The 12,806-nt window shown below is 45.0% G+C and overlaps 1 protein-coding gene and 1 long non-coding RNA gene across 6 annotated transcripts in view; one reads left to right on the top strand and one right to left on the bottom strand.

Annotated features, from left to right (window-relative positions):
* LOC105468083 (KIAA2012 ortholog) overlaps positions 1-12,806 on the bottom strand; it is a 141,406-nt gene that overhangs the window by 77,570 nt on the left and 51,030 nt on the right. For all 4 annotated transcript variants that reach the window (XR_003015057.2, XM_011718042.2, XM_011718043.3 and 1 more), the window contains exon 12: positions 3,597-3,665. Coding sequence is in view for 3 of the 4 variants with exons in the window: in XM_011718042.2 (XP_011716344.2) it covers positions 3,597-3,665 (69 nt within the window). In the remaining variant the exon portion in view is untranslated. The remainder of the gene's footprint in view (positions 1-3,596; positions 3,666-12,806) is intronic.
* The window catches only part of LOC105468082 (uncharacterized), a 60,625-nt gene continuing 49,083 nt past the window's right edge, over positions 1,265-12,806 (top strand). The window contains exon 1 of one of the 2 annotated variants that reach the window (XR_979279.3): positions 1,265-1,660. This is a non-coding gene — a long non-coding RNA (uncharacterized lncRNA). The remainder of the gene's footprint in view (positions 1,661-12,806) is intronic. The other variant, XR_979278.3, reaches the window with a different exon arrangement.

Below are 12,806 nucleotides of genomic sequence, written 5' to 3'. Positions count from 1 at the left end.
CTTAGCAACAAATGGGGAATATTAAGCACAAAGTGATGTAAAAATGTTTTTGTTAAGGTCAGTGGGCAAATCAAGGGAACAAATAAGGTTCTAAGTTGTGAAAGAGGCACCCTATGCCTATATGTGGAATGCATTTTCCTGCGGAGACTGTTTTGCATAGTGATTAAGTTTCCAAGTCAACCTGAAAAAAAAAAGGCTGTTTCACCCATATTGTAGCTAAACCTTTCAATCATTAAATGCTTATGCTGCACTGACAGTAGGTGTGTGTTAGCAGCATATTACCAGGTAATAGCGTTGCTGGTGGGCCCCTGCCCTTAAAAAGATTGCAGTCTAGTGACTGAGTGTGGTGCCTCATGCCTGTAATCCCAACACTTTGAGATGCCGAGGTGGGAAGATGGCTTGAGCCCAGAAGTTGGAGATCAGTCTGGGCAACATGGTGAGACCCCATCTCTACCAAACAAACAAACAAACAAAAAAGACAGGCATGATGGCAAGCACCTATAGTCCCAGCTACTCAGGAGGCTGAGATGGGAGGATCGCGTGAGTCCAGGAAGTCAAGGCTGCAGTGAGCTGAGATCTAGCCACTGCACTCCAGTCTGTGCAACAGAGGGAGACCCTGTCAAAAGAAGAGAAGAGAAGACAAGAGAAGAGAAGACAAGAGAAGAGCAGAGAAGAGAAGAGAAGAGAGCTTGCAGTCTCAAGGAGAGAAAAGTCTAGTCAGTGGCCAATGCGGTGAGTGAGCAGCTGTGACTGTAACTGGGTAAGCATGGTTCATTGTGCACATGTGGAGGGTGGGTGTCACCCCATCGGCAGGGAGGGCAGGAGGGCGAGGGGAAAGCAGAAAACCCTTCATGGGGAGGTCAGTTTGATAATTAAATCGGGAAGTGAAGGATTAGCAGGAGTTAACTAGGACAAGGGGTAAAAGTCGGGGATAACAGAAAGTAGAATGGTGGTTGCCAGGGGCTAGGGGAGGGAGAAGGGGGAGTTGTTTAATGGGTATAAAGTTTCAGTTTTCAAGATGAAAAGAGTTCTGGAGACTGGTTGCACAATAATGTGAATGTACTTAACACCACTGGACTGTACAGTAAAAATGGTTCAGATGACAAATTTTAAGTTATGTGTATTTTTCCGCATTTAAAAAATGTTGGATAGGAGGAGATGAGGAACTGTGCTCCAGGCAGAGGGAACAGTATGTTCTAAAGCTTGGAAACAGGAAGGAGATTTGCATTAGTCCAAGGTCTTTTAGTTACTAGGAATAGAGGCGAGAAGGATCAAAACATTCTCTCCTTTTCGTGGATCTAGAGCTTGCTGCGAGGCCCCCTGTAAAAGGCTAAGTTAGCCTTTGGTGTGCTGCCATGGCCCCTTCTGTACTTGTCTCCTTCTAGTGTCCCCTCCTCCATGCAGCCAATGTTCTGCTGTTCATCCGAGCCCCCTGGGGCACTCCATGGGCCAGGCATGTTTCAACCCTTAAAGCTCTATGTACTTCCAAATTACTCACCTTTGTTTCCACCCCATCAGAATTTTTAGTCCCTCAGAGCAGCTGTTCCTAGCTAGGCTGCAAGAGAGCAACTATCTGATTAAATATACTTTTACTAAAGTGTGACAGACTATTCACCTCTCTGAAGTTTCAGAATCTTAAGAGGATACTTCTTAAACCAAGGTAAGTCTTTTATCGGTGAGATTTTAATGGTAGAATGAAGGGAAATGGTAACATTTTAGGTGCTATTAGAAAGAATATTTTGGTTTGCAGAGCTAGCCTGTAATCAGGCTTATCTTGCTTGAAAATTTGTTTCAGGACTTTGATTCTCCCAAACTGTTACTTTTTTTTTTTCCAGCTTCTCCTCTTCTCCCTATGATATCTCTGAAAGTTGCAAATCCTTTTTAGTGTTACCCACAAAAGGGTGTCTGATGCTGAGTAGGGGGAATTGGAGGGGGAAATGGAGGTTGGACAGAAGCCATTTGTTTGCATGGGTCATTACTAAGTCAAGGACTTCCTAAACCCTCATATATTGTCAGATGGAATTGCCCCTCTTTAGACTGATGCCACTATGAACCATGCTTAGTCATAAATATACAGGTTCCTTGGTTTCAAATCCTAACTTCACTCCTTTGTGTGACCTTGGGCAAATCACTTAACCTCTCTGAGCCACATTGTCCTAGATGAAAAATGAAGATAATAATAGGATTTATCTGCTATCATTGCTGTGGGGATGAAATGAAATAATGAATGCAAAGCACTCAGCATGATGTTTGGCGTATCAGGGATATATAACAACAGTAGCTGTCACCACCACCACCACCAACATCATCATCATTTTTACTGAGGGCTCCTATTTAAGAGCTGTTCTGGCCCAGTTCTAACCAATGCATGAGACTGAGCAAAAACGGCATGGAAACTCTTTCTACTTTCGTCAGGATGTCTGCCCAAGGAAGATGGCAGGGGGGAGTGCAGAGGGCCAGACTCCCAGGTATTTCTCTGTTTACAGATTTTGAGATTGGCAAGGATATGATTGTGCCTTTTCTCTTAGTTTTGCAATCTCTGGCACAAACAATCTTTCCATCCTGATTTGCCTACAGCCCTTGATCTGTGGCACTGCCTCCTGCCTGTTCCTTCAGCAGCTTCTTCATGCAGGATTCATTGCTGCTCAGCCCCAAAAGAAGCAGCCAGGAGGCTGGGAGTGGTGGCTCACGCCTGTAATCCCAGTACTTTGGGAGGCTGAGGCGGGCAGATCACGAGGTCAGGAGTTCGAGACCAGACTGGCCAACATGGTTAAGCCCCGTCTCTACTAAAAATACAAAAATTGGGCAGGCGTGGTGGCAGGCGGCTGTAATCCCAGCTACTCGGGAGGCTGAGGCAGGAGAATTGCTTGAACCTGGGAGGCAGAGGTTGCAGTGAGCCAAGACTGACAAAAGCGAAACTGCATCTTGGAAAAAAAAAAAAAAGCAGCCAGGAAGACCACACACATTTCTCTGTTAATCAAAGACTATTTTTAGGAGAGAAAGTCTCCAGGTCATCATCCTTTCCTTGGTCTGAAGCAGCAGCAGCCATATCTGTGGGTGGAGGATGAGCTACAAAGTCAACCTATACTCCCAGTGTTTGCAGATCTCTCCATGGGGGAAATGAAATAGAAAAGGAATCTGAGGAGAGGCAGACCTGGCCTCAGTCATCTATTGAAAATACAAGCCTGAGTCTTTCCCAGATCGGCTCCTAGCTTGTGGTGTGTGCAGGGTGAGGGATGCACAACTCCAGGGGACAATGTCTACCTCATTATTTAGGGAACTGTGCAGTGGATTACCTTCAGGACCCACAGGACATCCCTGCAAATTATCCTTCCCCAGGCCAGCTAAGCATAAGCACTTGGTTCCATCCGATGTCTCTTCCTCACTAATATCTATACTCAGACCACGGGGCTGCCCATGAGTAACTCATGAGAACAACACATTTCTCAGGCTTTCCAAGAAGTAAATCCTCTCTGCTACTTATTGGTATATTTGGGGAGAAATTGTGGGTTTCTGGAGGTCTATATATGAAATAATATGATCATGAGTCAAATTACCTAGAGAAGTAGAGGTAACTTTTTAGGGGAAAAGCTTACCTTTTAGGAAATGCTGACTACTAGGCCCGTCCTCTTTATAGCTGATATTTGAATTGACAGATTCATAGGCTGAAAAACAATAAGATATTTTATCTGAGAGAGGGAAAAAGTCTTGTAAAAATTTATTCCCTTATCCGAAGACAGGGGAAAACATGAAGTGGTTGCCTCGATGTTTAAGCTTTGCAATGAATTGGATTTTTTGTTTTTGGTTTTTTTTTTTGTTTTGTTTTTACTTTTTGAGATGGAGTCTCTTTCCGCTGCCCAGGCTGTAGTGCAGTGGCACGATCTGGGCTCACTGCAACCTCTGCCTACCGGGTTCAAGCAATTCTCCTGCCTCAGCCACCTGACTAGCTGGGATTACGGGCATGTGCCACCACGTCTGGCTAATTTTGTGGATTTTTAGTAGAGGTGGGGTTTCGTCATGTTGGCCAAGGTGGTCTCGACTGCTGACCTCAAGTGATCTGCCCACCTCAGCCTCCCAAAGTGCTGGGATTATAGGCGTGAGCCACCACACCGGCCTTGAATTGGATGTTTTTGAAAATCCACAGATGATATTCTGGAGAGAAGGTTGATCTAGGATTAAAAAAGCATTGAGGAAAATAAGGTTTTTATCCAAGATGTTTAAAGGTAAAATTCTGTAGGGTCCATGATGATAAAATTCTGTAAGGAGAACTTTTGACAAAACAAGATCATGAAACAGTTAACGTTTGACACATGCTGCAAGATGCCCAGATTTGAACAGCAGCTGTGTCTCAGTGTGTGCAGCCATGGGGGATGACAGACAAGCACAAAAAGCCCCCCTCTCCGGTTGTAGCACAAACAGAGTGTTGGACCAGGGGAGCCAGGAGGGATTCTAGTCCGTCTGATTCTAGCCAAAAGACAGACAGGCTTTTTCACAGCCCCTGATGAATTTTTTTTTTTTTTTGCGATCTGCTAGTCACCTGGGGTGAGAATTATTCTCTTAGCTGTCCTTGTCAGTCAAAATGAAAATTACTTAAAACAATGCTGTCTTAATGACTGATGAGAATTAGAATGACAGACTTGTGAAAGTTAAGGGAGAGGTAATAGCAAAGAGGTCAATTGAGTGGGTCCTATATGAAGGGGTTTTTTTTTTTTTTTGAGACGGAGTTTTGCTCTGTCAGCAGGCTGATGTCAATGGCACAATCTCGGCTGGCTGCAGCCTCCACCTCCCAGGTTCAAGCAATTCTCCTGCCTCAGCCTCCCAAGTAGCTGGGACTACAGGCGCCTGCCACCACACCCAGCTAATTGTTTTGTATTTTTAGTAGAAACAGGGTTTCACCATGTTGGCCAGGCTGGTCTCGAACTCCTGACCTCAGCTGATCCACCTGCTTCTGCCTCCCAAAGTTCTGGGATAACAGGCGTGAGTCACCGTGCCCAGCGGGAAGAAAGGTTTTTAAAGGGAAATTTGGTGTGTTTGTATGAGAGGGAGAGAGAAGCAGAGAGAGAGAGAAGGGAGAGGGAGATGTGAGATATGAGGGAGAGAGAAGCAGAGAGAGAGAGAAGGGAGAGGGAGATGTGAGATATCAGGGAGAGAGCAATAGAGAAGAAAAAAAGGAATCCTAGAAAATTCAAACAGAAAAGACTTAGAGATCTTTTAGTCTACCAAACTCATCTCCAAATAATTCTATTTATTTATTTTTTTGCTTCATTGTCTCATTACTGATAACAAATAGACTAGAGAGGATGCCAAGAAAGAATGTTTGGGTCTTATTGATTTGCTAAACTGCGGTGGGGCTTGGCAAAGCCTGCCTCTCGGTGCTCCTGCATCTCAGGGCACACACACCGTCACGTGCGCGTGGATGGCTGAGGCTGAGCAGGCGGCCTGGGATTCTGAGCACCAACACTGGAGAGAGGAAAAGCCGTAATTAGTGTTAATTGTTGACCCTACGGTTCAAGAATAGATGCTCTGGAGAATGGGAAATGAGAACAAACATTAATTATTGAGTAGGGACCTTGGAGACAGACACTCTGGATTAAAAGGAGAGAGATAAATTGCATAATGAATGTTAATTTTCCCTCAAAGAATTGAGTGGTCGGTGGTTGAAAGGGAAAAAGAGGCTAAAAAACAGTCATGAAAGAGAAAACTCTGTGTGTGTCAGGTGAGAGGGTGGAGGAGGGTTACACAAACACTGTCTGTCACCGCCACCGCCCTGCCCTTTGCCTCGTAGCTCCCAAGAAGTTTGGTATCAGGATTTTCCTTAGAACTCATTATTTACCACAGCTGCCTGCTAGGAAGCTCAACCATTTCCCCTACAGCCCAGGAGCCAGAAAACAGCCACACTGCATTGCTGACAAGCTGAGAGGCATACGGCATGGGGATCTATTTTTTTCTGTGTGCTGGTGGGACTTTGACTTGGCTTGAGGGAGGCTGCCAGAGCGATGGCCCTGTGGGTGCTGCTGTGGGGCCAATGTGGGCTCCAGGCCTTAGTTGTTGTTTTAGCTTAATTATAATACAGGAGACACACATGTCTCCCTTTCCAAAATAACCTTCTTAACTGAAAGTAAAAACAGAATAAAGATAATTTAGGCTAGGCGCGGTGGCTTACACCTGTAATCCCAGCACTTTGGGAGGCCGAGGCAGGTGGATCACTTGAGGTCAGGAGTTTGAGACCAGCCTGACCAACACAGTGAAACCCCATCTTTACTAAAAATACAACAAATTTAGCCGGGCGTGGTGGTATCCCAGCTACTTGGGAGGCTGAGGCAGGAGAATCGCTTGAACCCGGGAAGCAGAGGATGCAGTGAGCCGAGATCACACTACCGCACTCCAGCCTGGGCAACAAGAACGAAACTCAGTCTCAAAAAAAAAAAAAAAAAAAAAAAAAAAAAAAAAAAAAAGCGAATTGGAGTAGAAGATTGGAGATGAGCCCTGTAGCCAATTTTATAAAGAGGATCTACAAACAGGCTTGTCATGGGTGGCCCAGATCTCAGAGTGCTGGTTGAGATGCTCTTGTGCAGTCAGCGGCCCCGGGGAGCATGCCTTTTAGGCATGGCTGCTCACTGCCTTCCACTCAGGCCCTCACCCAGTGCTGTCTGGCTGATTTTGCAGTAGCCTGAGCCCTCTGCTTTTTCTCTTGTCTGTTCCTTCATGCTAGCTCACGCGTTGGGTTGCATGACATCTCTCCTCAAACATCTGATTCCTTGTTGCCTAAACAGCAGCATTTCAGCTCTCTCCTGGCACACAAGGCTTTCCCTGGTCTGGCCCTGGTCTGCCTTCCAGGCCCAGCTTCTCCTCACCCCCGCATGAAACCCCCCCACAGTCCACTCACACCGTGCTGCTCCTCATTATCCATGTGTTCTCTACGTTCCTCTTTGTCCTTGTTCATGCTAATGTCTCGGCTGGCTGGCCCTCCCCTTCTCTGTCTATCTACTTCTCGTTTCTCAAAGGTCAGTGCAAATGGAGCTTCCTCTGTAAAAAGCCCTTCCCACCTTCCTAGGCTGCAATTAACGGGCCCTTCCTGGAATACCCCTGGATTGTGCTCTTAGGCCTCTGTGATGGCACTCATTTCATTCTGCCTTATGGTACAGTTATTGGCTTGTGAATCTGTTCTCCATGTGGACTGTGAGGTCCTTGAGGGCAGTGACTGCAGTGCCTGGGGTGTAGCCTTGGTGTGTGGAGTGAGGACAGACAGGCCTGGGAATGAAGCCCAGCTCTGCCCTTAACCAGGTAAGTGAGCTCCCTGTGTTTCAATCTCTTTACCTATGATATGTGAATGAAAATACTCACTTCTTAGGATCACTGGGATATGGGAACAAGACGACATGCACAGCAAGGTGCCTGAGGGTGTTTGCTCTCAATATTAACATCCTTCCATGTCCCTTGCATATGGGAGGCGTTCGGTACATTGTATCAAATGAATCAAACACACTCGTAATGGGCCTTCTTTGAGGTTCAATGATATTTCGTATTGGAATTTTACTTAATACTTTATAAGATGGAGAGCAAGTGTGATCTGATTTGATTTTCAGAAAGCAATGTGAAGTATGTTGGCAGATATTATAGTTGCATTCTGTTAAGGCACAAGGTAAGCTGCTGTAAGACAAGAGACCCAAAAAGATAAACATTTATTCCACGTCCAGAGGTAGGCAGACAGGCCGATCAGGGTGGCTCTGCTCCATAAAGTTACCTGAACACCCTGGTTCCTAATATCTTAGTACTCCATCATCCCATACAGAATTGTTCTCTTCTACATGGTTGAAGCTATTATCACAACCAAGTCCAAGGAGAAGGAGAAGGGGAAGGGCAAACAGTTTCCTTTCAAGGAAATGACCTGGATGTGCATGTATTACTTCCATTCACTTCCCATTGGTCAAACCTTGGTCACGTGGCCATACCTAGCTGCAAGTGAGTCTGGGAAGCGTAATCTCTCTGTGGGCAGCCATGTGTTCAGCTAAAATCCAAGGTGGGGGGTTCTATTATTAGAATTTAGCTGAACACATTCTTCCACTATTCCTTTTGTAAATATTATTCAGTCAATATTCATAATATTCAGTCAATATTATGAGAAATACTCTGGGAATACAAGGTGTGTTCTCTGGGATATTCAGAGGTAGATGAGGGGGATCTACTCACAGGAATTTTCAATCTAGGAGGGGAAATAAGAAAAATAGTAAAAAGGATAAAAGATGTGAGGGAGTGCTTGGTAAGAGGCCCAGGTGGTAAGAATGAGTGGAATGTAAGGAAATAGCAATAGTTGTGGCTGAGGTGGTCAGGTAAGGCATCACAGTAGAGAGGGAACTTCAACTGGTCCTTGAAGCTTAAATACCTGGATAAAAGGGACTAGAGTCTGTGTGATGCAATGGGAAAAGCTCTGGCCTCACTGGATGAAGGAAGATCTGGGCTTGAGCCTTGGATTTGCCATATAAAAGCTGTGTGGCTTTGAGCAAATCATACCTCTTTGGGCATCAGTTTCCTTATCCATAAAATCAGAGGTTTTCTTTTCTCTTTTTGAGACAAGGTCTCACTCTATTGCCTAGGCTGGTGTGCAGTGGTGCAGCCATGGCTTACTGTAGCCTTGACCTCCCAGGCTCAAGCAATCCTCCCACCTCAGCCCCTGGAGTAGCTGGGACCACAGGTGTGCACACCAGGCCCAGCTAATTTTTAAAATTTTTTGCAGAGACGGGATCTCACTATGTTGCTCAGTGTATTAGTCCATTTTCATGCTGTTGACAAAGATATACCCCAAACTAGGCAATTTACAAAAAAGAAAGAGGTTTAATTGGACTCACAGTTTCATGTGGCTGGGAAGACCTCACAATCATGGCAGAAGGCAAGGAGAAGCAAGTCACATCTTACATGGACGGCGACAGGCAAAGAGAGCTTGTGCAGGGAAACTCCCCATTTTAAACCATCAGATCTCGTGAGACTCATTCACTATCAGGAGAACAGCACAGGAAAGACCCGCTCCCATAATTCAATCCCACTCCCATGGGTTCCTCCCATGACACATGGGAATTGTGGGAGTTACAATTCAAGATGAAATGTGGGTGGGGACACAGCTAAACGATATCACTCAGGTTAGTGTTGAACTCCTGGGCTCACATGATCCTCCTGCCTCAGCCCCCCAAAGTGCTGGGATTATAGGCATGAGCCACCGTGCCTGGCCCAGCAGGTTTTCTAATTGTCGCATAGCTCTAGTGGCCCTGCATAGCCCCCCACCCTCACTCCTAGAACCATCTTAGGAGGGGAAGAGTTAGTTGGGCTGCAGAGAAGTTGGGAGGGACATAATTAGACCATCTCCACTTCAACCAGGTAGTTCTGCCCTTATCTGTTTTATTTACTAGTATTCTCAGAAAGTCTGATTAAATGATTCCTTTGCTTAAATACTGATGAAGGTGATGCCTAAGTTCCCTCCTGACTCTAGGGTTCCCTGAAACAGAACAAATGCAAGGGAGGTAGAATTCATAGCTTCACAGCTTCTGTAAAAAGTGACATAAGTACCATCATCTTAAAAAAAAAGAAATTATGTATTCTTCAGTACTTTATATTGATTTTTTCTTCAAAAAATGAATAGCTAATGGATTCAAAGCAAGCTATTTTTTATTTTTTTCCTTTTTTTTTTTTTTTCCTGAGACAGAGTCTCACTCTGTTACCCAGGCTGGAGTGCAATGGCACCATCTCAGCTCACTGCAATTTCTGCCTCCCAGGTTCAATTCTCCTGCCTCAGCCTCCTGAGTAGCTGGGATTACAGGCACCTGCCATCATGCCCAGCTAATTTTTGTATTTTTAGTAGAGTCAGGGTTTCACCATGTTGACTAGGCTGGTCTCAAAACTCCTGACCTCAGGTGATCCATCCTCCTCAGCCTCCCAAAGTGGATTACAGGCATGAGCCACCGTAACTGGCTGCAAGCTATTATTCTTGACATATTTCTTCTTCGGAAGCCATAAAGTGGTGATAATGCCACCTTTTCAGCTACCTGTGAGGTAGGGAAGTCTTCGTGTTTCTAGGAATCACAAGAGGTTTTTGTCAAAGGAAATGAAGGAGAGTCCCTACTGTGTTTTAGCAGCTCTCTACTGGTGGCTATCAGGACACCTTCCAGAGTAGGCTGTGAGGCTTTGCTGGTATCACTACAGTGAGGGAAAGAACCCTGCTTCCTTCTGAAGGCTGGGACAAGCACAGCTATCACAGCCTGCCCTTCTACACCCACTCAACACTGTGGTACATGTGATAGACCTAACTTAGCCCCATGCCAAGCCTGATGGGAATCTCCTGTAATTTTTGTAAGGAGAGCTTTTTAGTCAGGGTTCAGCCCAGAACAGAAACTGCCTGGATATTTTAAAGAAGAAACAGAGTTACTATAGAGTAACTGCCTCTTATGCTCAGTCTTCATGAGTTCAGTGTCCAGAGCTTTGATGCTTCTGCCTCACTTCTGCCCTCCAAATCTCATGCAAGCACATCTAATTGGCAGAACACAATTTGCATCCAGCCCCCTAGCTGCAGAGGTTATCTGGGAAATGTAGTTTTTAGCCTTCTAGCCTCTGTAGTACAGGAAGGCCCACTGGAAGGAAACGCTGGGTGCCCAGAGACCATATCTAGCCACATTTTCCGTTATTCAAACATTTGACCTGAGATCACTAGTACTGGTAACATCTGCCAACATTATTTCTCATGAGGGTTATGAAAAACACTGAAAAGTGTTATGAAAAACACTATAACCACGTGGGGCTCCTATCTTCCTGTATTTCTTCCTATCCAGAGATGGATGGATTGTGGACCCTATGATTCAGAATTGATGTTTAGAGAATAAAAACAATAATAGTCACAAATGATTGAATGGCTGACATCCTGTTTCAGGATTTAGACAAAAGATCTGCTCCACTGAGGGAGTCTCCTTGGGGAAAGGGGCATATTTAGAAACACGCCATGTTAGAAGAACCTTAGAAATTATCAGTTTAGCATTTTCCAAAGTTTGCCAAAAACTTTTTAGATCCACATGATGCTTTACCAAAAACAAAGGCATTCAGTGATCAAATAAATTTGGGAAACAGTGCATATCCCCATCCTGAAGAACCATGGTGCACATCAGCGTATTGGAGGCTCTAGGAAGTCCTGTGGTAAGGGATCTGCTTAACTTTGGTCCACTGGTTTCCAAATGTATCTGGCCCTAGAACCTTTCCTTTTTTACACAATGCCTGTTAACCTTCTGAGGAATTGGAGTTTGATGGGACATGTGCTGTGAGGACTGAATCTGATACCAACTCCTCTTTTTCCATATGAGGAAGCTGAGGTCCAAGGCAATGAAGTTATTTGCCTGTGATCACAGAAATCCTGGGCAGTACAGGTGGGAATAAAACCAGAGGTTTTTTTTCTTCCTTATATGCCTTTATCAAAATTAATTCTCATCCCTTACATCTCTCGGCATCATCAATAAGGTAACAGCTACTAAGAGACGGGCTACTTAAGGAAAATCATAATTTAAACAGTACCCAACCAACATGGAAGGATTTTTTTACTCATGGGGTCCCACAACCAACTTATCACAAAGGAAAAATGGGGAGAACAGAGAAAGTCAATCACTTAGCCTGTGTTTTACCCCTAAATGATCAGTGTTTTGAGACCAGCTGGGATATTCTTAGACTCACCTTTCTGTCAACCAAATCACAGACCATCACAAAATGACACCAAGAATACTAGTTATCTAGAATACTAGTTACCTATTACTGCAAAACAAATGATCCTGAAACCTAAAACAATAAACCTTTGTTATGTCTCAGTTTCTGTGGGAATCTTGGAGTGGCTTAGGTGTGTGGTTCTGGGGCAGCCTTTCATTAGGTCACAGACACAATGTCAGCCAGGGATGCAGTCATCTGAAGACTTGACTGGGGCTGGAGAATCTCCTCTCAAGGCACCTCCCACACAAGCCTGGGAAGTTCATTCTGGCTGTTGGCAGGGGGCTTCTGTTCCTTGCCACGTGGACTGCTTGCCATAGGCTGCTTGAATGGCCTCATCACAGACATGGTGGTTGGCTTTCCCCAGAGTGAGTAATCCAAGACAGAGCGAGCAAGGAGGAAGCCTTGGTGCCTTTTATGACCCCAGTCTCAGAAGTCACATACCATCAATTCTGCCATAGTCTATCTTTACTTAGAAGTGAGCCATCATATCCCACTCACACTCAAGGGGAGAAGAGTTAGTTTTTCCCTTTTGAAGGGGAAAGTGTCAAAGAATTTGCGGATGTATTTTAAAACCACCATACTATGAAAGAGTTGCAAGGGGGAAGGATGCTAATGAAATGACAAATGACAACAACAACAAACAATCAAGAAAGGCTGGGTGCAGTGGCTCATGCCTGTATCCCAGCACTTTGAGAGACCTAGGTGGGAGGATTGCTTGAGTCTAGGAGTTTGAGACCAGCCTGGGCAACATAGGGAGACCCCGTCTCAACAAAGAAAAAGTCGGGCATGGTGGCTCGTGCCTGTAGCCCCAGCTATTTGGAGGCTGAGGTGGGAGGATAGCTTGAACCCAGGAGTTTGAGACTGCAGTGAGCCATGATTGCACCACTGTACTGTAGCCTGTGTGACAGAGCAAGACCCTGTCTAAAAATACAAAAAACACCCAAAAAACATTTTCTGAGGGTAAAAATCCATTTAGAACAAGAACAAATACTAAACAGAAACTCTGAAAGAGACCAGGAATTTAAATTTACATGGGACTTGATGTCCAACCTGAATCACTGGCATAAACATCCTTG

Source organism: Macaca nemestrina, chromosome 11 (assembly GCF_043159975.1).
Source record: "Macaca nemestrina isolate mMacNem1 chromosome 11, mMacNem.hap1, whole genome shotgun sequence".
In the NCBI taxonomy this organism is placed as follows: Eukaryota; Metazoa; Chordata; class Mammalia; order Primates; family Cercopithecidae; genus Macaca; species Macaca nemestrina.
The sequence above is the reverse complement of the archived record's forward strand: the minus strand, read 5'-3'. Positions and strand labels throughout refer to the sequence as shown.